This window comes from Scyliorhinus canicula, chromosome 15, assembly GCF_902713615.1.
Source record: "Scyliorhinus canicula chromosome 15, sScyCan1.1, whole genome shotgun sequence".
NCBI classification, from domain to species: Eukaryota; Metazoa; Chordata; class Chondrichthyes; order Carcharhiniformes; family Scyliorhinidae; genus Scyliorhinus; species Scyliorhinus canicula.
Genome location: NC_052160.1, coordinates 77,401,447 through 77,426,997, shown reverse-complemented (window position 1 = coordinate 77,426,997; position 25,551 = coordinate 77,401,447). Strand labels below are relative to the sequence as shown.

Below are 25,551 nucleotides of genomic sequence, written 5' to 3'. Positions count from 1 at the left end.
TAGAAGGGTGTTTTTCTGAATGGAAGACTGTGACTGGTAGTGTTCCACAGGGATCTGTGCTGGTGCCTCTGTTGTTTGTAGTGTACATAAACGATGTGGAGGAAAATGTATCTGGTCTGATTAGTAAATTCGCGGATGACACCAAGGTTGGTGGAGTAGCAGATAGTGTTGAGGATTGTCAGAAGATACAGCAGGACAGAGATAGGTTGGAGACTTGGGCAGAGAAATGACAAATGGCGCTTAATCCGGACAAACGCGAGGTAATGCATTTTAGTAGGTCTAACACAGAGGGGAAATATACCCTCTATACGAATATAGAAAGTAAGTGAGATCAGGCCTTGCAGGTACACAGATCTTTGAAGGTGGCAACACAAGTGGACAAGGTAGTCAAGAAAGCATACGGAATACTTGCTTTCATTGGTCTGGGCATCAAGTATATAAACTGGCAAATCATGCTGCAGTTGTACAGAACCTCAGTAAGGCCGCACTTGGAATATTGTGCACAATTCTGGTCGCCACAGTTTCAGAAAGATGTGGAAGCTTTGGAGATGGTGCAAAGGACGTTTATCAGGATGTTGCCTGGTCTGGAGGGTCTTAGCTATGTGGAGAGGCTTAATAAACTTGGACTGTTTCATGACAAAGACTGAGGTTGAGGGGTGACCTGATAGAGGTCTACAATGTTATGAGGAGCATGGATAGAGTGGATGGGCAGGCAGTCTTTCCCAGGGTGGAGAGGTTAGTCACCAGGGGGCATAGTTTTAAGGTCCAGGGGACAAAGTTTAGATGAGATTTGCGAGGCGGGTTTTTTACGCAGCGTGTGGTGAGTGCCTGGAACGCGTTACCAGGGAAGGTTGTGGAAGCAGATACATTACCGGCGTTCAAAAGGTACCTTGACAAATACATGGCTAGGATGGGTAGAGAGGGATACGGCACAAGGAAGTGCTGAGGGTTTTGGCAAAGATTGGTATCGTGACCGGTACAGGCTTGGAGGGTCGAAGGGCCTGTTACTGTGCTGTATTGTTCTTGGTTCTTAATAGATACTGCCTGACCCACTGAGTAATTCCAGCATTTCCTGTTTTTATTTTAGATTTCTATGCATCCACAATATTTTATTTTCATTGTGAATAGCACAATCGCTTCACAGCTCCAAGGTCCCAGGTTCGATTCCGGCTTGGGTCGCTGTCTGTGTGGAGTCTGCACATCCTCCCCGTGTGTGCGTGGGTTTCCTCCGGGTGCTCCGGTTTCCTCCCACAGTCCAAAGATGTGCAGGTTAGGTGGATTGGCCATGATAAATTGCCCTTAGTGTCCAAAATTGCCCTTAGTGTTGGGTGGGGTACTGGGTTATGGGGATAGGGCGGAGGTGTTGACCTTGGGTAGGATGCTCTTTCCAAGAGCCGGTGCAGACTCGATGGGCCGAATGGCCTCCTTCTGCACTGTAAATTCTATGTAAAAAAAAAATGTTGATGTTTAATTCACTGCAGAAGTGTGGTGCTCACCAGATTGTGCCCCAGAAGCCTGAACCACTAGCATTTCCCACCAAGGTGTGTGTATTTACACTGGTGGAGGGTGGGGATGACAGCTGTTTTGTGACGTTTACGGTGGCATCCTCCAAGTTCCCCTCCCAGGTCATCTCCTTGGAGGCTAGAGAGGGTGCCGCCCGGGATGGGGCAGTGCCTTCGGCTGGAGGACCTGTGGGAGAATGGTCATGTGGCCAGTTGGAGAGATGGGTCAATCAGGAAGTCAATAAAAACTCATGTTTGACAGGTCCTCTGGGTGGAGCCCGGTGATTCCTCATCTCTGCGGCGACCACTAGCCTCCGCGTTGGTGACCGCTCTGTCCTCGGCCACACCAGTCACCACCAGGGCCCACTTCTCGAAGGTGGAGTCCGGCACGCCACTGCCAGTCTGGGCCCTTTCCCGGTGATTATGGGAGAGCTTTTCCTTAGGAGACACAGAGACATAATTTGCCACACGCGCGGTTCACAGTAGTGGGGGGCGGGGGCGCAGTGAAGGAGGATTTGGAGGGGGCTGAAGGCGGAGGGGGTGGAGGGAGTGTTGGGGGATTGAAGGGGGAGGCGGGTAGGTGCTCTCATGCTGGGGGTGGGGGGGGGGCGGATGAGAGAGGTCTCATTGTATGGAGGGGTGGGAAGGGTCTACTTACTCGTGCTGCCTGGTTTTGGTGAATGACCTTCATCCTGCACTGGAGGCTAGTCTTTCTGGTCACACTCCCAGCGCTCACAGCCACCATCACCTCGCCCCAGGCAGCACTGACTGCCCTTTGGCTAACCCTCCTGGACCCTGGAGGAACAGGACATCCCTCCTGGCCTCCACTGCATCTCGCAGCCTTCTCACGTCAGCGCACCAAATGCCCTTGGCACCATTGTTGTGAGCTGGCTGGGGTTGGCTGAGCAAGGGCTTCTTAAGTGCTGCTCGACCTTGTTAGTGGGGGAGGGGCGGGGGGGCGGCGAATCAGCTGGTGAGCCTTCATTGTCCTGAGAAGCCCCTTCAGCCTCGTTAAGTGGACCAATTAACGTTGAATAATGTTGCCGGCCTCTTTCGGCCTCGCGCCAGGAAACTTGCGGCAATTCCCGCTTTCTTTCACACTTAGAAATCTTTCCAAGGATCACGCCCACAGTGTTCAATTCTGGCTGCCGCACTACCAGAAGGATGTGGAGGCTTTGGAGAAGGTACAGAAGAGGTTTCCCACAATGTTGCCTAGCATGGAGAGCATTAGCTATGAGGAGAGTTGGATAAACTTGGTTTGTTCTCACTGCAGTGACGGAGATTGAAGAGTGACCTGACAGAAGTCTACAAAGTTGCACGGACAGAGTGGATAGTCAAATGCTTTTTCACAGGGTTGAATAGTGACGTTTAAGGGTCGTCTTGACAAATACATGAATAGAATTGGAATAGAGGGATACGGACCCCAGAAATGTTAATGGTTTTAGGTTAGACGGGCAGCATGGTCGACGCAGGCCTGGAGAGCCGAAGTCGTGTTCCTGCGCTTTGTTTTAATTGGGCGTTGTGGCTGCCCACCCACCCAGCCCAGCTTTCTAGGCTTCCTGGCCCAGTATCAGGGCCCCTCAGGATTGCACAGGCCCTTTAGCTGTGGATTCCAGACTTGGGGTGGGTGAGCTTTGTTCGTGACTTTATTGCCCTTCATTGAAAATGTCCCCTTTATGGGGCTCTGAAGACCCAGGAGGCCCTTGTAGGTGAATAAACACAAATTTATTATAGTCATAGAAAGCGGCTGCAACAGCAGAGACACACAATAAGTCCCCACCGGGACTACCACAGTGTCGGTCCCTGTCCCAGCCGGCTTTTACAGAGCAAGGTAACAAGCCCCAGCTTGGCGGGCTTCCGCCCACTAGCAGGGAACAAAGAACAAAGAAAAGTACAGTAAGAAGTCTTACAACACCAGGTTAAAGTCCAACAGGTTTGTTACAAACACTAGCTTTCGGAGCACTGCTCAGGTGAATTCACCTGAGGAAGGAGCAGTGCTCCGAAAGCTAGTGTTTGCAACAAACCTGTTGGACTTTAACCTGGTGTTGTAAGACTTCTTACTGTGCTCACCCCAGTCCAACGCCGGCATCTCCACATCAAAGAAAAGTACAGCATAGGAATAGTCCCTTTGGCCCTCCAAGCCTGTGCCAATCATGATGCCATAACTAAAAAAAAAATCCTTCTGCCCATACTCAGTCCGTATCCCTCTATTTCCTCCCTATTAATATACCAATCAGATGCCTCTTAAATGTTGCTAATGTGCCTGCTTCCACCACATCCTCTGGCAGCAATTTCCAGGCACCCACCTCTCTCGGTGTGAAAAACGTACCCCGCACATCTCCCTTAAACTTTCCAGCTCTCACCTTGAACCGGTGCCACCTTGTAATTGACACTTCCACCCTTGGAAAAAGCCTCTGACTATCCACCCTGTCTGCCTCTGATAATTTTCTAGACCTCTAAAAGGCTCCCCTCAGCCTCCAGCTTTCCAGTGAAAACAATCCTAGTTTATTCAACCACTGCTCATAGCCAACACCCTCGAGACCAAGCAACATCCTGGGGAACATTCTTCACACTCTCTCCAAAGCTTCCACGTACCTCTAATAAAGTGGTGGCCAGAACTGCACACAATACTCCAAAAGCAACATAACCCCATGCTCGTATTCCACGAGCACGAAAGGGGTGGAGGAGTTGCATTACTGGTCAGAGAGGATATCACAGCTGTGCTGAAGGAGGGCACTATGGGGGATCGAGCAGTGAGGCGATATGGGCAGAGCGCAGAAATAGGAAGGGTGCGGTAACAATGTTGGGGCGTGAGATAGAGGTACAAATATGTAAACAGATTATGGAAAGATGTAGGAGCAACAGGGTGGTCGTGATAGGAGATTTTAATTTTCCCAAATTACACTTAGTGTCAGAGGTCTAGATGGAGCAGAATTTGTAAGGAGCATCCAGGAGGGTTTGCTAGAGCAGTATGTAAATAGTCCAACTCGGGAATGAGCCATATTGGACTTGGTGTTGGGGAGTGAGCCCGGCCAGGTGGTTGAAGTTTCAGGAGGGATTACTTTGGGAATAGTGATCACAATTCCGTAAGTTTTAGAACACTCCTGGACAAAGACGAGAGTGGTCCTAAAGGAAGAGTGCTAAATTGGGGGAAGGCCAACCATACCAAAATTCGGCAGGAGCTGGGGAATGTGGATTGGGAGCAGCTGTTTGAAGGTAAATCCACATTTGATATGTGGGAGGCTTTTAAAGAGAGGTTGATTAGAGTGCAGGACAGACATGTCCCTGTGAAAATGAGGGTAGAAATGGCAAGATTAGGGAACCATGGATGACAGGTGAAATTGTGAGACTAGCTAAGAGGAAAAAGGAAGCATGCATAAGGTCAAGGCGACTGAAGACAGATGGAGCTTTGGAAGAATATTGTGACTGTAGGACCAATCTGAAAGGAGGAATCAAGAGGGCTAAAAGAGGTCATGAAATATCTTTAGCAAACAGGGTTAAGGAAAATCCCAAAGCCTTTTATTCATATATAAGGACCAAGATCGTAACGAGAGAAAGGGTTGGCCCACTCAAGGACAAAGGAGGAAAGTTATGCTTGGAGTCAGAGAAAATGTGTGAGATTCTTTACGAGTACTTTGCATCGGTATTCACCGAGGAGAGGGACATGACGGATGGTGAGGTTAGGGATAGATGTTTGATTACTCCAGGTCAAGTCGGCATAAGGGGGGAGGATGTGTTGGGTATTCTAAAAGGCATTACGGTGGACAAGTTCCCAGATCCGGATGGGATCTATTCCAGGTTACTGAGGGAAGTGAGAGAGGAAATAGCTGGGGCCTTAACAGATATCTTTGCAGCATCCTTGAACACGGGTGAGCTACCAGAGGACTGCAGAATTGCTAATGTTGTCCCCTTGTTTAAGAAGGGTAGCAGGGATAATCCAGGTAATTATAGACTGGTGAGCCTGACATCAGTGGTAGGGAAGCTGCTGGAGAAGATACTGGTCAGGGAAGGTCATGTCTTACCAACTTAATAGAATTCTTTGAGGAAGTGACAAAGTTGATTGATGAGGGAAGGGCTGTAGATGTCATATACATGGTTCATATAAGGTTCATATATTCATATAAGGCTGCCCATGGTAGGCTGATGAAGAAAGTGAAGTCTCATGGGGTCCAGGGTGCACGAGCTAGATGGATAAAGAACTGGCTGGACAACAGGAGACAGAGTAGTAGTGGAAGGGAGTTTCTCAAAATCGAGAACTGTGACCAGTGGTGTTCCACAGGGATCTGTGCTGGGTAATATACATAAATGTAGTGTCATCTGTGCTATGTTTGTAATATACATAAATGATCTGGAGGAAGGTATAGGTGGTCTAATTAGCAAGTTTGCAGATGACACTAAGATTGGTGGAGTAGCAGATAGCGAAGGGGACTGGCAGAGAATGCAGCAGAATATAGATAGATTGGAGAGTTGGGTCGAGAAATGGCAGATGGAGTTCAATCCGGGAAAATGCGAGATGATGCATTTTGGAAGATCCAATTCAAGAGCGAACAATACGGTAAATGAAAAAGCCCTGGGGAAAATTGATGTACAGAGAGATCTGGGTGTCCGGGTCCATTGTTACCAAAAGGATGTGGATTCTTTGGAGAAGGTGCAGAGGAGGTTCACCAGGAGGTTGCCTGGTATGGAGGGCGCTAGCTATGAAGAGAGGTTGAGTAGATTCAGATTATTTTCATTGGAAAGATGGAGTTTGAGGGGGACCTCATTGAGGTGTACAAAATCATGAGAGGTATAGACAGGGTGGATCGCAAGAAGCTTTTTCCCAGAGCGGGGGACTCAATTACTAGGGGTCACGTGTTCAAGGTGAGAGGCGAAAAATTTCAGGGAGATATACGTGGAAAGTTCTTTACGCAGAGGATGGTGGGTGCCTGGAATGCATTGCTGGCGAAGGTGGTAGAGGCAGGCACGATAGCATCATTTAAGATGTATCTAGACAGATACATGAATGGGCAGGGAGCAAAGGGGTACAGATCCTTTGAAAATAGGTGACAGTTTTAGATAGAGGATCTGGATCGGCGCAGGCTTGGAGGCCGAAGGGCCTGTTCCTGTGCTGTGATGTTTCTTTGTTCTTTGAGTCCCACAGAGAGATCAATTGGGATCTCCCCGTTGACTTAGCGAGGATTATTACAAGGGCCAAACCATACGCTCCCAAAATCATGCCAATGCCAGCCCCCCCCCCCCCCCCCATTGGGGGGCCAAGACTGTCTTCCACACCCCCAGGCTAGGAACATAGCCTGTGCTGCCCCAGTGCCTGCCTCCGCGCCCCCCCCCCCCCATTCCAGCAAACGCTTAGGATCAACATTCTCTTTCCTGCCTCAAACCCCCCCCCCCCACAACAAAGGTATCTTTTGCTACACTGCCCACTTCGTCCTCTCCTTCATGAATCTTTTTACCCATGTCCAGTATTTTCCCTCCACCTGAACCCACCATCTTGAGTTTTTTTGACTGAGGTGGCGTGTCATGGGTCGTCTCAATTTCTCTGCTCCCATCATTCACTCCGAACATGTCTCACTTTAAATCCAATCTCTCCGGTCCGACATCAGCATCAAACTGTTGACAAGAGGGGTGCAGTAGTCTGGCATTCTGATTTCTACCGAGCTGAGGCCAAACGTCTGACACTTTTATCTCCCACTGAACCTGAGCAGGCAGCAGAGGGGCAGGTAAGAGATGCCCAGATTGGTGAGCCAGCAGCCCAACAGGCCGAGGAGGAAGAGGTACTAAGGAGGTGCCACATGAGGGCTCATGTGTACCGGCACCGCCTGCCATTTGAGGACCTGCCGGACCGGGCATGCCATCGAAGATTCCGGTTGAGCAGATGGACAGTGCAACATATCTGCCAGATGATGGCGCACCTGGCACCATGGGGGTATGGGGTGTCAAGGTGACGGTCGCCCTTAGGTGGCATGGAGGTGGGGATCCTGGGCAACCCATAGGGTCCGCCCATTCCCCCCCCCCCCCCCCCCCCCCCCCCCCCCCCGCAACGTCAGCCCATTTCCGCCCCGCCGCCGGCCAGCCAAGACCAGCCCATCCCTCACACCCATCAGACAGAGCACCGAGGCAGGTTGTAGCGGTGGCAACAGGTGTTTAATGTGAACGAATATATACAGATTTGTGCCCTAGCCCCTGTAACTAAACTGTGGCCTGCGCCCGTGCCAACTTTAATGGTGTCTAACTTCTTGGATTTACGGGCCCTAATGCTACGTCTAGGTGGATCCGCAGACAGTACAGCAGGAGTGGAGGCGGCCTGCTGTGATTCCCACCCCGCAATCTGGCTCCCTGTTGGCGGGTGTCTACTGGGGTGACTGTGCCTGGATGGGCCTGACTGTTGCTCGGGTGTCCCGGGTGGTGTGGTGCCGTCCTGTTCTGCCCGCTGCCCATCGAGTGCACCAGGGACAAGAGGGAGGGGGAGTCCAAGATGCTGCGATGTTCCGGCACCACCCCTGCGGAAGTCACCGGCACAGATCCCATCACCTTCTCCTCCCTCAGGGTGCATGATGGCCCTTGGACTACTCCATGGGATGGGGGTGCGAGGGGAGATTTCCTGTGAGGCTCCCCCGTCATCTGGCGCTGCCAGTCCTGGAGACCCACTCTGATTTTGACCACCCTCGCAGCCATGGAGCACGGAGTGGACCAGCTCCCTCTGGGACTCGCCACATCACGCTGCGGCTGTGCCACCACCTTCTGGTTTGTGTCACATCAGCCAGTCACTGCACCATCACCCACTGGGACAGTGTTTTGTGTTTAAACAAAGCAGATTACAATGGGATGAGATAAGAACTAGCTAAGGTAGACTGGGAGCAAAGATTTTTTGGTGGAACAGTGGAGAACCTTCCAAGCGATTTTTCACAGTTCTCAGCAAAGGTTTATACCAACAAAAGGAAGGATGGTAGAAACATGCCAGCGACTGATAGAAGTGAGGCTATGACAGGTGAGGACCTTGAGAGGATTGTTATCACGAGGTGGTGATGGGAAAGCTAATGGGGCTAAAGGTAGACAAGTCTCCTGGCCCTGATGGAATGCATCCCAGAATGCTAAAAGAGATGGCTAGGGAAATTGCAGATGCACTAGTGATAATTTACCGAAATTCACTAGACTCTGGGGTGGTCCCGGTGGATTTGAAATTAACAAACGTGACACCACTGTTTAAAAAAGGAGGTAGGCAGAGAGCAGGAAATTATAGGCCAGTGAGCTTAACTTCGGTAGTAGGGAAGATGCTGGAATCTATCATCAAGGAAGAAATAGTGAGGCATCTGGATAGAAATTGTCCCATTGGGCAGAGGCTGCATGGGTTCATAAAGGGCAGGTCGTGCCTAACTAATTTAGTGGAATTTTTTGAGGACATTACCAGTGCAGTAGATAACGGGGAGCCAATGGATGTGGTATATCTGGATTTCCAGAAAGCCAAGGTGCCACACAAAAGGTTGCTGCATAAGATAAAGATGCATGGCATTAAGGGTAAAGCAGTAGCATGGATTGAGGATTGTATCCAAGTTTGCAGATGACACTAAGATGAGTGGTAAAGCGAAAAGTGCAGAGGATACTGGAAGTCTGCAGAGGGATTTGGATAGGTTAAGTGAATGGGCTAGGATCTGGCAGATGGAATACAATGTTGACAAATGTGAGGTTATTCATTTTGGTAGGAATAACAGCAAACGGGATTGTTATTTAAACAATAAAATATTAAATCATGCCGCTGTGCAGAGAGACCTGGGTGTGCTAGTGCATGAGTCACAGAAAGTTGGTTTACAGGTGCAACAGGTAATTAAGAAGGCAAATGGAATGTTGTCCTTCATTGCTAGAGTTTAAGACTAGGGAGGTTATGTTGCAATTGCATAAGGTGTTAGTGAGGCCACACCTGGAGTGTTGTATTCAGTTTTGGTCTCCTTACTTGAGAAAGGACATACTGGCACTGGAGGGTGTGCAGAGGAGATTCACTAGGTTAATCCCAGAGCTGAAGTGGTTGGATTATGAGGAGAGGTTGAGTAGACTGGGACTGCACTCGTTGGAATTTAGAAGGATGAGGGGGAATCTTATAGAAACATTTAAAATTATGAAGGGAATGGATAGGATAAATGCGGGCAGATTGTTTCTACTGGCGGGTGAAAGCAGAACTAGGGGACATAGCCTCAAAATAAGGGGAAGTAGATTTAGGACTGAGTTTAGGAGGAACTTCTTCACCCAAAGGGTTGTGAATCTATGGAATTCCTTGCCCAGTGAAGCATTAAATGTTTTTAAGGTAAAGATAGATAGATTTTTGAAGAATAAAGGGATTAAGGGTAATGGTGTTCGGGCCGGAAAGTGGAGCTGAGTCCACAAAAGATCAGCCATGATCTCATTGAATGGCGGAGCAGGCTCAAGGGGCCATATGGCCTACTCCTGCTCCTAGTTCTTGTGTTCTTAAATCCTAAAATTCCGTCCATTTTGGATGATCTGCCTCCAGCTTGGGAAGGGACCTTTAGCTCGACCTTTGCTGAGCATTTAAATGCATTACATAGCAGTAGAAAAGCTTTTTTGCAAGCAGAAGTCTCTGAACGAATTCGCAGAGCTTTAAGGCAAAATGTACGGCCATCAAATATTGTTTTCAGCGAGGGAACATAGTATACTGTAAGAGAGACAATTGTAATGAATGGAAACGGCCAAAGAAGATCATAGGCATAGATGGCAAAACAATTTATTTGCAACAATCAGACTATTAGGGTACATTCATGAAGGATAATGGGTACAGATTACAGATTTTCAAATTTAGACAGAGCAGACAGATGTGATGAGGAACCAGGGTGATCTGGTACGCACGTGTTACAGAACTATGAGGACCAGTTAACTGATACAGGCAGGATTTCTGTAGAGGAACACAATACTTCTGATGAATTAGAAGAGGCCATTTTTCAGAAAGGACAACTGCCAAAAGTTGGTACAAAAGTTACATACTTGCCTGAAGGGTCCAGTCAATGGAAGGATGCAACTGTTATTAGTAGAGCAGGGAAGGCCAATGGAATGTATAAACACTGGATGACTGTGCAGCATTCAGGGGAGGGTGTCAGGACAATGGATTGGGAGCATGAAGTTCAAAAATGACGGGATCAGGAATGCAGTGCCAGTTCAGATAGTACATTGGATAGTGAACAGGTTCGCAGGAAAAGGTCGAGAACTATTGAAAGGACATCCCACAGCAGAAAGGAATGATCAAGCAGTAGCAGTACAGAACGAGATACCAGGTGGGATAGGGGACTGAGTTTGTCGAGGTCTGTCTCGGAACATGGGTAAGACTATGAATACTACTAGGAGTAGAAGTCCATGTGCACGTGAGATTTTGGTGGCTTCCACCAAATTAGATGAAAAAGCTATTAAAGATGCCAAACAGCAAGAACTGCATAGTTGGAATGAATTTGGGGTATACATGGAAGTACCGGATAGGGGACAAAGAGGTGGATTTGCACGTAAAAGGTTTTTCCGGATGGAACTTAAAAGGCAAAGGCCAGGCTTGTGGCAAGGGGATTTGAAGAAAACTTAGAAGATCAGGATATAAGGGTAGATTCACCTATGGCAGGAAAGGTTATTTTAAAGATCTTCTTGGCTCTATTAGCCACAAATGCATGGGAATGCAAATCTATAGATATAAAAGCTGCCTTTTTGCAGGGGCATCAGCTCCAGAGAAACATTTTTCTCCATCCTCCTAATGAAGCAGCTAACACAGAAGGGGCACTCTGGAAGTTGAACAAATGTGTATATTGATTAAATGATGCGTCTAGAGTCTGGTATTTTTCAGTAAAATCAGTTTTTTTGAATTTAGGCTGTTGCTAGTTGAAAGCAGATCCGGCAATGTTTTACTGGCACTATAAAAGAAATCTTTCTGACATCTTTATGATGCATGTCGATGATTTTCTTTGGAGGGTGGGACTAGTGATTTCAAAGCTATTGTAATCCCTGGATTGAGGAAAGAATTTAGGGTTATAAGTCAGGCTTCCGGTGCATTTAAATATATTGGATTGGAAATCGGACAGACTAAGTTAGGGGCAACTTTACATCAGCAATTTTATTTGGAGAGCATCAGCCCAATAGCAATTAGTCGTGGTCGGGTTTCACAAAAAGGCGCAGTGGTTTCAAAGATGGACAAAGAGCAACTGCAAAGTTTAATTGAGCAACTTAATTGGTTAGGTAGACAGACTAGACTGGACATTAGTTTTGATGTCTCAGAGTTGAGTACAAAAATGAGTGATCCTAAAGTGGAAAACATAATGACAGCAAATTGGTCAAACTAAAAGTGCAGGAGTGTGTTTTAAGGTTCCCTGTTTTAGGTGATCTTATGCACTTGAAAGTCATAGACCGGGATTCTCCGACCCCGTGCCGGGTCGGAGAATCCCTGGGGGGTGCGAGAATCACGCCACACCGGCCCACCGATTCTCCGGCGCTGATTCTCGGGCGCCCACGGGATCTGCCATTGAAAGCCACTCCCCATATGGCGGGACCTGGAAGCTGTGTCTGTGGGGGCCATCTGGTGGGGCTGCGGGTGGATCCGACCCGGGGGCAGGCCTCCACAGTGGTCTGGCCCGCAATCACGGCCTACCGATCAGCGGGCGGGCTGGTTCCATGGGAACCTAATTTCCTCCATGCCGGGCCCCTGTAGGGATCCGCCATCTTACCTGGGGGCCGGCGCGGAGATGGGAACCCGCATGCATGCGTGGAATCACACTGGCCTAGGCGTGCACGCGCGGAATCACACCGGCTGTGGCGCGCATGCGCAAACTTGTGCCGCACCGGCTGGAGCTGTGGAGACTACTTGGGCGCCGACCTAGCCCCCTAGGAAGGAGAGAAATTGAGGGCCATTGACGCCGGAGTGGTTCACGACCTTGTCAGAACTTGGCTGCGGTATTGGAGAATCCCGGCCATAGTTTATTAGTCCTCTGCAAAATTGTGATGGGGTTTCAAGGGCAGAAGGTTTTATAATTTTCCTTTTGGGGAACAATGGTAAATGTTGCCCTCTTGTGAACAAAGAAACTAAGGAGAGTGGTCAAAAGCACTTTGGCTGCTGAGACGTTAAGCCTTGTAGAGGCGGTGGATATGACCTTTTATATATCTCAGATATTGACAGACATTTTGGGATTTGGGGGATTTGGGTAACATACCCATTGAGTTACATTGATAATAAATCTCTGTGGGAAAAGGTGCACTCTACAAAAAGTATGAATTAGAAAAGCTCAAGGCTAGACTACGCAAGTTTGAAGCAGATGTTGGACAGAGCGGTGATCGCAAAAATTAAATGAGTCGATAGTAGCTATCAATTGTCCGATTGTTTTACCAAAAGAGGGGCTGGTTCACAGAAACGTTTGGATATTGGTAATAAAGTGCGCCTGTTTCTGTGACTGTTTGTACTGTTTTTGTTTCCTTCCAAAAATGAAAAGAAAAGAGGGGGGGGGGGGGGGGGGATTGCATGTGTTTTTGAGTTACTTGTAATTTTGTTTTCACCAAATTATTTTTTTTCTCCAAGGAAGGGTGACTGTTAAGGAATGGGTTAAGAGACATTCCAATTAGATGCCTCATTGATGTTAAGTATCGAATAATTGACACTAATGTGTAAAGAGGGTGCAGGTGGCCCTTGTTACCATGTGATGTGGTGATAGAGTTTTGTACAGAGTGTGTTCAAGAAAAATAAACGTGTTTGTGAAAAGGAGCAGAACTCTTGAGTCTTTACTCAACAGCAGCCGGAAACGGGTGGTTGGGGGGGGCGGTGAGGGAGGGTGTGACGAGGGGGTGTGTGGGGTGATGGGGGTGCGGGTGGTGTGGTGCAGGGTGGTGAGGGACTGAGGAGGGTGGAGGTGAGGTGAGGGAGGGGTGCCCACATGTGTCATGCGCAACCGCAACTCAGTGGCATCTCACTTGCTTGTCCGATTTGGGGTCAAACTGTGCCTACCCCGATTTTGGCATCGGAAGCTTTTCACCGCCCAATGGCGTTTCGCGATTTTGGCGTTGGCAAGTGGAGAATCCCGTGCTAGTCTCTCCTGCAAGGGGAAACACCTTTTCAGCATCCGCCCTATAAAATCCCCTCAGGATATTATGGGTTGGATTCTCCAATCCACAAACCACGTATTCCTTCGTGCCCACCCCCTTCGGGAAACCGCGGGTGTGGGTGCGATGCCGGGGGACCCAAGGATCCCACCGATGGGGAATTCCACTATATAGTTTCAATAAGATCACCTCTTATTCTTCTAAATTCCAATGGACAAAAGCCATTGGATCCAACCTTTAATCATAGGATAATTGCTAGTTCCGAGGAATTATTAGAGTGCTTTGAATACAATTATACCTTTCTCATGTAAGCACACTAAAACCGTACACAGTACTCTAACTTTGGTCTCACCAACGTCTTATACGTTTTTGGGCAGCACGGTAGCATGGTGGTTAGCATAAATGCTTCACAGCTCCAGGGTCCCAGGTTCAGTTCCCGGCTGGGTCACTGTCTGTGCGGAGTCTGCACGTCCTGCCCGTGTGTGCGTGGGCTTTCGTCCGGGTGCTCCGGTTTCCTCCCACAGTCCAAAGATGTGTGGGTTAGGTGGATTGGCCATGCTAAATTGCCCTTAGTGTCCTAAAAAAAAAATAAGGTTAATGGGGGGGGGGGGGTTACTGGTATTGGATGGATACGTTGGCTTGAGTAGGGTGATCATTGTTCGGCACATCATCGAGGGCCGAAGGGCCTGTTCTGTGCTGTACTGTTCCATGTCCATGTTATACAACTATAGCAAAATATGCCTATTTTTATTGACCAGACTGCAACAGTGGCTTGGATTCGGGACCGAAACCCCAATATTTTGTTTTAATTGTAAGACGGTATGGAATGATTCACTCCAGGAGTGATTGCATTAAAAAAAAACAGGGCTTTTGTATTTCTAATGCAAAACTTTATTATAAATGCAATATTAAACTTTTAACTTCACGGCCGGAAAAGAACAGCTTACAATTACTCCTAGACATAATTTCCCATGAAGCAACAAGAAAAGAAACATACAACTCTTAATCCAACTTAAAAGTAGCAGGGAAAAAAGGAATACGTGGGGTACAGAACAGACTCTGGCTCTGGTTAGAAGCCCGTCAGACTCTGGCTGAATATCTTCAAATAGCTGGTTCAACTGGGTTGTTTCAGTGTCTTCCTTGTGTTCAGACAAGACTGCTCTGCTTTTAAAACGTTATTATTCTTGTTTTAAACTTTCCTACTGGGAAAAAAAACTGCTTTTTCTTGTGGTCTAAAAAGACACGGGTGGCCAGATCAGAGATCAGACTTCACTTCCAAAAACCTTTCTCCAAAAACCCTGCCTGCCTAACAGCTTTCTCTAAAATTGTCTCTCTCCACAGCTTCTGAAAAAAAATGTCTCTATGACTTCCTGAGCTCCACCCAGCAATCACCTGGGGCTGGATTCTCTGCTGGTGGGATTCTCCTTTATGCCGGCAGTGCATCCACGCACGGGATTTCCCGATAGCATGGGGCTGTCCACAATGGGAAACCCCATTGGCCGGCTGGCAGAATGGGGAATCCCGCTGTCGTTGGGGACACGCCGCACCAGAAAGATGGTGCGGTGGGACAGAGAATTCCGCCCTGCTCTCTCTAAACTGGAAAAAAAATTAAAATGCTCTGCAGGCTGTAAAAGAACATTAACTCCCCAGTGACTTCCCCAGGCAAACCACGATACATAAGCCCAGACTGAAAAACACATTCCTTTGTCAATTTCACTTGCTGGCTGCTAAAAGTTCCTTGCCCTGCACAAACAAAATCATTTTTAAAACCATGACTACTGCAGCCACAAACTTTTAATTCTTAACTTGCCCTGATAGTTACACCCAGATCTATCTGTACCTCATTGTTCCTCAATCTCCCTCCATTTAAATAGTTTGATGCTTTTCTATTCTTCCTTCCAAAGTGGACATGTTCATATTTTCTCACATCATACTCCATCTGCCAAATTTTCACCCACTCACTTAACCGTTCTGTTCATCTGTTCCCCTTTGCAGGATCTTTATGTCCTCCTCACAACTTAATCTCCCACTTTAGTATCATCAAGTTTAGTGTCATGGGACAAAAGGGAAAATGCTGGAAAATCTCAGCAAGTCTGGCAGCATCTGTAAGGAGAGAAAAGAGCTAACGTTTCAAATCTGATGACTCTTTGTCAAAGCTTAGTGTAATGGGAGTGTCCCTTTAAATGTTTTTGTCTTATCACATGGCTTCAGCGATGTCATTGTTTGGGTGGCTCTGGGTTTTACTTTTGCTTTGAGTTTGGACTGGTTTTTAACTGCACAGGTGGAAAGAAGTGTTTCTCTATCTTCATTTGAAAATCTGTTTCCAGACTGTTTGATAACTTAAAAGCGATAATTGAAAAGGGGAGCAGAATATCAATGACAACAGTCCTATATAAGAAAGAATGCCATGTGCTGGGCCACGCCTTTGAAAAAGGGTTTCTGGTTTTACTTGCATTTTGTTATTGAATTGGAACAGTTAAGAGGGAATTCATTAAGGGTTATACATAGATTACTGTAGCTGTGTGGGGTCTTTATGTTTGTAATTGATAAAATTTCTTACTGTGTATTTTCATACAAATGTTAACTAAATTCTTAGAATAAACCTTTATTTTTTGATTAAAAGTGCCTGAGAACTCTGTTGAATAACACCTGAAAGGCAGGCCCGTCTGCTCATTGTAAACAAAATCAATAAACAGTTGTAGGTCAGGTGAACTCCATAATATACTTTGGAGTTTTCTAAACCCTGGTCCAGAACATTAGCGACCATACATTTAGTCCCTTCATCCAAGTCATTGAAGTAGATTGTAAATAGTTGAGATCCCAGCACTGAAACCTGTGGCATTCCACTTGTTGCATCTTGCCAACCTAAAAATGACCAATTTATCCCCTCTCTGCTTCCTGTTAGGTAATCAATTCTTTATTGATGCTCCATAAGCTCTTATTTAGTAAAGTTGGATGTTTTTTTTTTAGAACGGTACAGCACAGAACAGGCCCTTCGGCCCTCGATATTGTGCCGAGCAATGATCACCCTACTTAAACCCACATACCCGTAACCCAACAATCCCCCCCATTAACCTTACACTACGGGCAATTTAGCATGGCCAATCCACCTAACCCGCACATCTTTGGACTGTGGGAGGAAACCGGAGCACCCGGAGGAAACCCACGCACACACGGGGAGGACGTGCAGACTCCACACAGACAGTGACCCAGCCGGGAATCGAACCTGGGACCCTGGAGCTGTGAAGCATTGATGCTAACCACCATGCTACCGTGAGGCCCCCTGTTGCACCTTATCAAATGTCTTTTGAAAATCCAAGTACACCACATCTACAGGTTAGGGTTTAAACATGTTGCTCCTCCAAGAACTCCAATAAATTGGTCAAACGTGATTTCACTTTTACAAAAACCCATGTTGACTCTGCCTGATCCCATTAAGATTTTCGAAAAAGCATCACGAAATGAACCCGCATAGGTCTGCCTTTTTGTGAGATATGGGAAACATTCCTTATTTCAATCCTACTCAGTCCCCTTCCCATGCCTGTTTTTCCCAGTACTTTGAAGACAGTATCGGTCCCATTTCCCGCAGTTCTGGTGAAGGTTCATTGACCTGAAAAATTAACTTTGTTTCTCCACAGCTGCTGCCTGAACTGTAGAATATTTCCACTACTTTTTCTTTCAATATTTTTTATGAAGATAGTCTATCTGGGATTTAAGATAAAACCTTTTGTAGTTGAATTTGAAATGGTACAAATTGATGGTGTAAGGAGATTGCTGGTTAGTTCAGTCAGGAGATGAACCATATGTTAGTTTATGAAGTATCAAAAGTGACTATGAGCAATGTATTATATTTTTGACATGTGTTTCTTTATCCTCTGACTGTTCAATAGGTTATTCAAAGAGTGAAAGTGTAGAATGCAGAGTAGAGTAAGATCAGGAGTAATCTGGACGATGAAGATCCCTGGACTGAGTTATGATGTGGAGATGCCGGCATTGGACTGGGGTGAGCACAGTAAGAAGTCTTACAACACCAGGTTAAAGTCCAACATGTTTGTTTCAAACACGAGCTTTCGGAGCACTCTCCGAAAGCTCGTGTTTGAAACAAACCTGTTGGACTTTAACCTGGTGTTGCAAGACTTCTTACTGGACTGAGTGAAGCAGCATGAGGACTATGGGACAAATATCTGCATCCAGTATTGACCTGTGGATCATTTATCTTAGTCATGAGGTGAAAGAGGATCCCCATTTCCAGCATGAAAAGCAGAGGGAGGAATAAGGGACAGAGTGCCTTGGGTCATCCTGGGCCACTGCATGAGATGTATTGAGGCGGGTATGGCATTACATCCTCCGTATCAGCCTGACTGTCATGGGAAGAGGGTGTCTGGGTCTTTTATACAGTCTCCTTTGATTAGAGGCAGCAATGGACAGGAACAGTTTTTCACAGGCTGCAGAGCAGAAGGCCATCTTGGGTTTCTTTTTCGCCTCAAACTAACTGGCCAGCCCCAACCACAAATCAGTCTCCTGCCAAGGGGCGTTCTTTGCTGGGGTTTGTTGAACTTATGCAGATACCCAGGCTTCCAGCAAAGAAGGTGGGAGATTCTTGCTCACAGTTCCTGGTTGGTAATAACTTATTCTCCCTTTAGTTTTTTAAGTCACATTTTCCTTCCCCCATGAGCCCAATTATACTTGCCTTGAAAGATTGTTAATTCAGAACATGGTATCATATGAAAACACTGAGTAATCACAACAACCAGTTTGCAGACAGCAAGATCCCACAAATTTCCAACAGGTAATCTGTGATTTTGATTTTTTTTAAATGATGCTGATTGATGGTAGAATGTTGGTCAGGGACACTGGGAAACTTCACTGTTCCTCTTTCAGTACTGCTGTGGGAACTTTAACATCCATTGGGCAGCTTTATGCTGAACCATGTGCCTGTGTTTCTGACCTGTGCCTTGCTAAGCCCCTGTAGCTGATCTCCTGATTTTCTATACCTTTTCCAGCGTTTGGTCTCCATGAACATGCCCATGAACAGTGATGGCACAGTCACTTTTAATGCTACCCTCTTCGCATTGGTTCGGACAGCCCTCAAAATTAAAACTGAAGGTAGGAGAACTTTTACTGACAGGAGAAACGGGTCACACATGGGCCTCATGGGTCCGAAAAAGGGAATTGAAGATGGAGCAAGGCAGTATGATGAATGTAGGAATTTCAGATGTATTGTATTATAGGTATTTGGTGCATTAAGGGTTAAGAGCCTGGGTGGAAGTCTGTTAGACTGCTGAAATCAAGTTTTAAAAAAACATAGTTTGAAAGGTTGGGAGCCAGGGGTGCAATCAAAGCATCATGAAATACTTGAGCTAATGGAATGTTGTTTTGATTAAGCGGATTCCCTACCGAGTTAATTAGATTTCAGCTTCGTAAGGTGATCTGAATGAAGCTGGGTCTGATGTGTTCGGTAAGCTGGTCTGCGAGGACTGCGTTTGCTGTAGCAGTGAGAGAGACAGGCTTCCAACACTTAAGAAATGCAACTCTATTTTATTGAACTCTTAACTATCATACTTACTTTAACTGTGGGTTGTCACAATGCTGAGTTGACTGGAGACCTGAGGCTAACCTGACCAAACTATCTTACTACCACATGGTGCATGTTCTAGTTGTTGCTCACGGGCTCTGACTGTCTCAGAGGCTGGATCCCAAGAGAGCGGGAAAACTGGTACCCTCTGGCTTTATAGTGGTCGTGTCCTGTCTGGTGATTGGCTGCTGTGTTCTGTGTGTTCACTGGTCATCCTGTGTGTCAATCAATGCCTGGCTGTGCACCATCATATACTTGTGTGTATATTATAGAACATAGAACGATACAGCGCAGTACAGGCCCTTCGGCCCTCGATGTTGCACCGACATGGAAAAAAACTAAAGGCCATCTAGCCTACACTATGCCCTTATCATCCATATGCTTATCCAATAAACTTTTAAATGCCCTCAATGTTGGCGAGTTCACTACTGTTGCAGGTAGGGCACTCCACGGCCTCACCACTCTTTGTGTAAAAAATCCACCTCTGACCTCTGTCCTATATCTATTACCCCTCAATTTAAGGCTATGTCCCCTCGGCTAGCCACCTCCATCCGTGGGAGAAGGCTCTCGCTGTCCACCCTATCTAACCCTCTGATCATTTTGTATGCCTCTATTAAGTCACCTCTTAACCTTCTTCTCTCTAACGAAAACAACCTCAAGTCCATCAGCCTTTCCTCATAAGATTTTCCCTCCATACCAGGCAACATCCTGGTAAATCTCCTCTGCACCCGTTCCAAAGCTTCCACGTCCTTCCTATAATGAGGCGACCAGAACTGTACGCAATACTCCAAATGCGGCCGTACTAGAGTTTTGTACAACTGCAACATGATCTCATGGCTCCGGAACTCAATTCCTTTACCAATAAAAGCCAACACACCATAGGCCTTCTTCACAACCCTATCAACCTGGGTGGCAACTTTCAGGGATCTATGTACATGGACACCGAGATCCCTCTGCTCATCCACACTACCAAGAATTTTACCATTAGCCAAATATTCCGCATTCCTGTTATTCTTTCCAAAGTGAATCACCTCACACTTCTCCACATTAAACTCCATTTGCCACCTCTCAGCCCAGCTCTGCAGCTTATCTATGTCCCTCTGTAACCTGCAACATCCTTCCGCACTTTGGTGTCGTCTGCAAATTTACTCACCCATCCTTCTGCGCCCTCCTCTAGGTCATTGATAAAAATGACAAACAGCAATGGCCCCAGAACAGATCCTTGTGGTACGCCACTCGTAACTGAACTCCATTCTGAACATTTCCCATCAACTACCATTCTCTGTCTTCTTTCAACTAGCCAATTTCTGATCCACATCTCTAAATCCCCCTCAATCCCCAGCCTCCGTATTTTCTGCAATAGCCGACCGTGGGGAACCTTATCAAAAGCTTTACTAAAATCCATATACACCACATCAACTGCTCTACCCTCGTCAACCTGTTCAGTCACCTTCTCAAAGAACTTGATAAGGTTTATGAGGCATGACCTACCCTTCACAAAACCATGCTGACTGTCCCTAATCATATTATTCCTATCTAGATGATTATAAATCGTATCTTTTATAATCCTCTCCAAGACTTTACCCACCACAGACGTTAGGCTCACCGGCCTATAGTTACCGGGGTTATCTCTACTCCCCTTCTTGAACAAAGGGACCACATTTGCTATCCTCCAGTCCTCTGGCACTATTCCTGTAGACAATGACGACCTAAAAATCAAAGCCAAAGGCTCAGCAATCTCTTCCCTGGCTTCCCAGAGAATCCTAGGATAAATCCCATCAGGCCCCGGGGACTTATCTATTTTCACCTTGTCCAGAATTGCCAACACTTCTTCCCTACGCACCTCAATGCCATCTATTCTAATAGCCTGGGTCTCAGCATTCTCCTCCACAATATTATCATTTTCCTGAGTGAATACTGACGAAAAGTATTCATTTAGTATCTCGCTTATCTCCTCAGCCTCCACACACAACTTCCCACCACTGTCCTTGACTGGCCCTACTCTTACCCTAGTCATTCTTTTATTCCTGACATACCTATAGAAAACTTTTGGATTTTCCTTGATCCTACCTGCCAAAGACTTCTCATGTCCCCTCCTTGCTCGTCTTAGCTCTCTCTTTAGATCCTTCCTCGCTTCCTTGTAACTATCAAGCGACCCAACTGAAACTTCACGCCTCATCTTCACATAGGCCTCCTTCTTCCTCTTAACAAGAGATTCCACTTCTTTGGTAAACCACGGTTCCCTCGCTCGACCCCTTCCTCCCTGCCTGACTGGTACGTACTTATCAAGAACATGCAATAGCTGTTCCTTGAACAAGCTCCACCCTTGCAGCCTACTTCTCCAACCTACACATCCTAAGTCATGTCTAATGGCATCATAATTGCCCTTCCCCCAGCTATAACTCTTGCCCTGCAGGGTATACTTATCCCTTTCCATCACTAACGTAAAGGTCACCGAATTGTGGTCACTGTTTCCAAAGTGCTCACCTACCTCCAGATCTAACACCTGGCCTGGTTCATTACCCAAAACCAAATCCAATGTGGCCTCGCCTCTTGTTGGCCTGTCAACATATTGTGTCAGGAAACCCTCCTGCACACATTGTACAAAGAATGACCCATCTAATGTACTCTAACTATATCTTTTCCAGTCAATATTTGGAAAGTTAAAGTCTCCCATAACAACTACCCTGTTACTTTCGCTCTTTTCCAGAATCATCTTCACCATCCTTTCCTCTACATCCCTAGAACTATTAGGTGGCCTATAGAAAACTCCCAACAGGGTGACCTCTCCTTTCCTGTTTCTAACCTCAGCCCATACTACCTCGGAAGAAGAGTCTCCATCTAGCATCCTTTCCGCCACCGTAATACTGTCCTTGACTAGCAGTGCCACACTTCCCCCTCTTTTGCCCCCTTCTCTGAGCTTACTAAAACACCTAAACCCCGGAACCTGCAACAACCATTCCTGTCCCATCTATCCATGTCTCTGAAATGGCCACAACATCAAAGTCCCAGGTACCTACCCATGCTGCCAGTTCCCCTACCTTATTTCGTATACTCCTGGCATTGAAGTAGACACACTTCAAACCACCTACCTGAACACTGGCACCCTCCTGCGAAGTCAAATCTGTGCTCCTGACCTCTATACTCTCAATCTCCCGTACCCCAAAACTACAATCCAGGTTCCCATGCCCCTGCTGAATTAGTTAACCCACCCAAAGAGCACTAACAAATTGTGATGATATGATCTGCATACTCGTCTGCCATTGGGCCAGAACGTCGGCTTACCATTGGCCCTGGTCGGTCATGTGCCTCTCGACCGCTTGGCCGAGAGGCTGAGTTAACCACGCCTCTATTAACGAGGTATAAATGCTCAAACGCCTGACGATCGTCCCTTTCCACTGTAGACGATCGCAGAGCTGTGTTCTAGTTAATTAAAGCCAGACTTTGGTAAATCACTCGCCTCGCGTGCAATCGATGGTACATCAATTTAATTAACTACGACTTTGAAGATGGAGTTCCGCATCAAGCCCGAATGCCTCCTCATCAGCCCGCAAACTCCGAACTCTGCAGAACTTTTCCAACTCTGGTTGACTTGCCTTGAAGGGTTCCTAGCATCTACAACCACCCCCCCCACCGGGGCACAGAAGCTGAACGTCCTCCACTCCAGCGTGGGTATTGATGCTTACACCATAATCAAAGAGGAAACGGATTTTGATGACGCTATACAAAAGCTAAAAGGACAATTCATCAAACCGATCAACAGGGTATTCGCTCGACATCTGCTGGCCACCAGAAAGCAGGTCCCCGGTGAGTCTCTAGACCAATACGCCCGGGCCCTCTATGCCCTGGGGAGAGGTTGCGCCTGTGTAGCGGTGTCCGCTACAGAGCACATGGAGCTACTCATCAGAGACGCTTACGTGGCTGGGATGCTGTCTCCCATGATCCGCCAGCGGATGCTGGAAAGAGACGAACTCAGTTTAACGGAGACGCTGACTCTCTCCGCCTCCCTGGAGGTCGCAGATCTAAGCGCTCGCACCTATGACCCTGGCCAGGCCGCCTCCTGGCACGCTTCCCACCAGCCACCCGCCGCTCCCGGCCTCCCTCAGGCTTGTGCCAAGGGGCGCCCCGATAAATCCGCGGGGCCCCGCTGCTACTTTTGTGGGTACGCTAAACACCCTCGCTCGCGCTGCCCAGCCCGCTCCGCCCTCTGTAAGAGCTGCGGGAAGAAGGGCCACTACTCCACAGTCTGCCAGGCCAAAACGCTGGCTGCAGCGCTTCTGGAAGCTGCACAGCACTCTTCCCCCCTCCCCCAGGCCTCTGCAAACGGCCTGTGTGCCTCTCTCTCTCCCCCAGGACCCCTCCAGCCGCTCCCGACTCGCGCCCCGCCGGCCAACAAGCGCACCTCCCCGGCCCCTCCAGGCCTCTGCCTGCCCGCCGCGCACGTTTCTCCCACCCGCCCCCGGGTCCCGGCGCCCGACCGGCCCGCCTCTCCGGGCCCTCCCGGTCCCTGCCTGCCCGCAGCGCGTCTCTGCCCCCCCGCCCCCGGCCCCCCGCACCCGGCCCGCGCGCCTTACCTCCTCCCGCAGCTGATGCACCTAACCGGCGTCCTGGAGCCGGCTTGCGCATCCCCACAGCTGATGCACCTAACCGGCGTCCTGGAGCCGGCTTGCGCATCCCCACAGCTGATGCTTGTTACTCACCTCCTGGAGCCGGCCTGCGCGCCTCTCCGCTCACAGCGCCGGCAACGCTAGCTCCGCCACCAGCGGCCACGAGGGCTTCCTGGGCGCCGCCATCTTGGGGTGCCGAACCCACGTGCGGGTCCTGGGCGCCGCCATCTTGGGGCCCCGACCCCACGTGCGGATACTGGGCGCCGCCATCCTGGGGAACAGACTTCACATGTGGATCCTGGCCACCGACTTCCAGATCTGCCACGCAAGGTCCCTCCAGCATCGATTCGGACAGCGACGACGGATTTTCTCCACGGCTCGCGGCCGTTCACCTCACATATGGATCCTGGCCACCGTCTTCCAGATCTGCCACGCAAGGTCCCTCCAGCATCGATTCGGACGGCGACGACGGATTTTCTCCACGGCTCACGGCCGTTCAACTCGACCAGTCTCATCCACGCATGCTCGCCAAAACGACTACGCTGATCCACCTCAACGGCCACGAGACGGACTGCCTGCTGGACTCCGGGAGCACGGAAAGCTTCGTTCACCCTGACACGGTAAGACGCTGCGCGCTCCCTGTCCATCCCGTAACACGCAAAATCGGTTTAGCCTCAGGTTCGCACTCCGTCCAGATCACCGGGCGCTGCATCGCGGACCTTACGGTCCAAGGGAAGGTTTTTAAAAATTATAAATTCCTTGTCCTCCCTGACCTTTGCGCACCGGCACTCCTAGGACTGGACTTCCAGTGCAACCTGCAGAGCTTGACTTTTCAATTCGGCGGCCCTATACCCCCCCTCAGTGTCTGCAGCCTCGCGTCCCTCAAAGTGGACCCTCCCTCCCTGTTTGCTAACCTCACCCCCGATTGCAAACCCGTCGCCACACGGAGCAGACGGTACAGCGCCCAGGACCAATCCTTCATCAGGTCCGAGGTCCAGAGGTTGCTGACGGAAGGGGTCATCGAGGCCAGCAACAGTCCCTGGCGAGCCCAAGTGCTGGTGGTCCGGACGGGGGAGAAAAACCGGATGGTCATCGATTACAGCCAAACCATCAATCGGTTTACGCAACTGGACGCGTATCCTCTTCCCCGTATTTCTACCATGGTAAACGAGATCGCGGCATACACGGTCTTCTCAACTGTGGACCTTAAGTCCGCTTACCACCAGCTCCCCATCCGCGCGAGTGACCGACTGTACACCGCGTTCGAGGCTGACGGGCGCCTCTACCACTTCCTTAGGGTTCCATTTGGTGTCACAAATGGGGTCTCGGTCTTCCAACGGGAGATGGACCGAATGGTCGACAAGTACGGATTACAGGCTACCTTCCCGTACCTTGATAATGTCACCATCTGCGGCCACGACCAGCAGGACCATGAAGCCAACCTCCAGAAATTCCTCCAAACCGCAAAACTCCTTAACCTCACGTACAATAAGGATAAATGCGTGTTTAGCACCGACCGCCTAGCCATCCTCGGCTACGTAGTGCGTAACGGAGTGATAGGCCCCGACCCCGAACGCATGCGCCCCCTGATGGAACATCTCTCCCCAATACCCCCAAATCCCTCAAACGCTGCCTGGGGTTTTTCGCATACTACGCCCAATGGGTTCCCAACTACGCGGACAAGGCCCGTCCCCTCATGCAAACCACGACCTTCCCGCCGTCGACGGAGGCCTGCCAGGCCTTTAGCCGCATCAAAGCGTACATCGCAAAGGCCACGATGCGTGCCATCGACGAGGCCCTCCCCTTC

The 25,551-nt window shown here is 48.5% G+C and overlaps 1 protein-coding gene across 1 annotated transcript in view; it reads left to right on the top strand.

Annotated features, from left to right (window-relative positions):
- The window catches only part of LOC119978247 (voltage-dependent L-type calcium channel subunit alpha-1S-like), a 642,412-nt gene that overhangs the window by 466,214 nt on the left and 150,647 nt on the right, over positions 1-25,551 (top strand). The window contains 1 exon segment of the mRNA XM_038819727.1: positions 18,566-18,668. Within this exon segment, the coding sequence (XP_038675655.1) occupies positions 18,566-18,668 (103 nt within the window).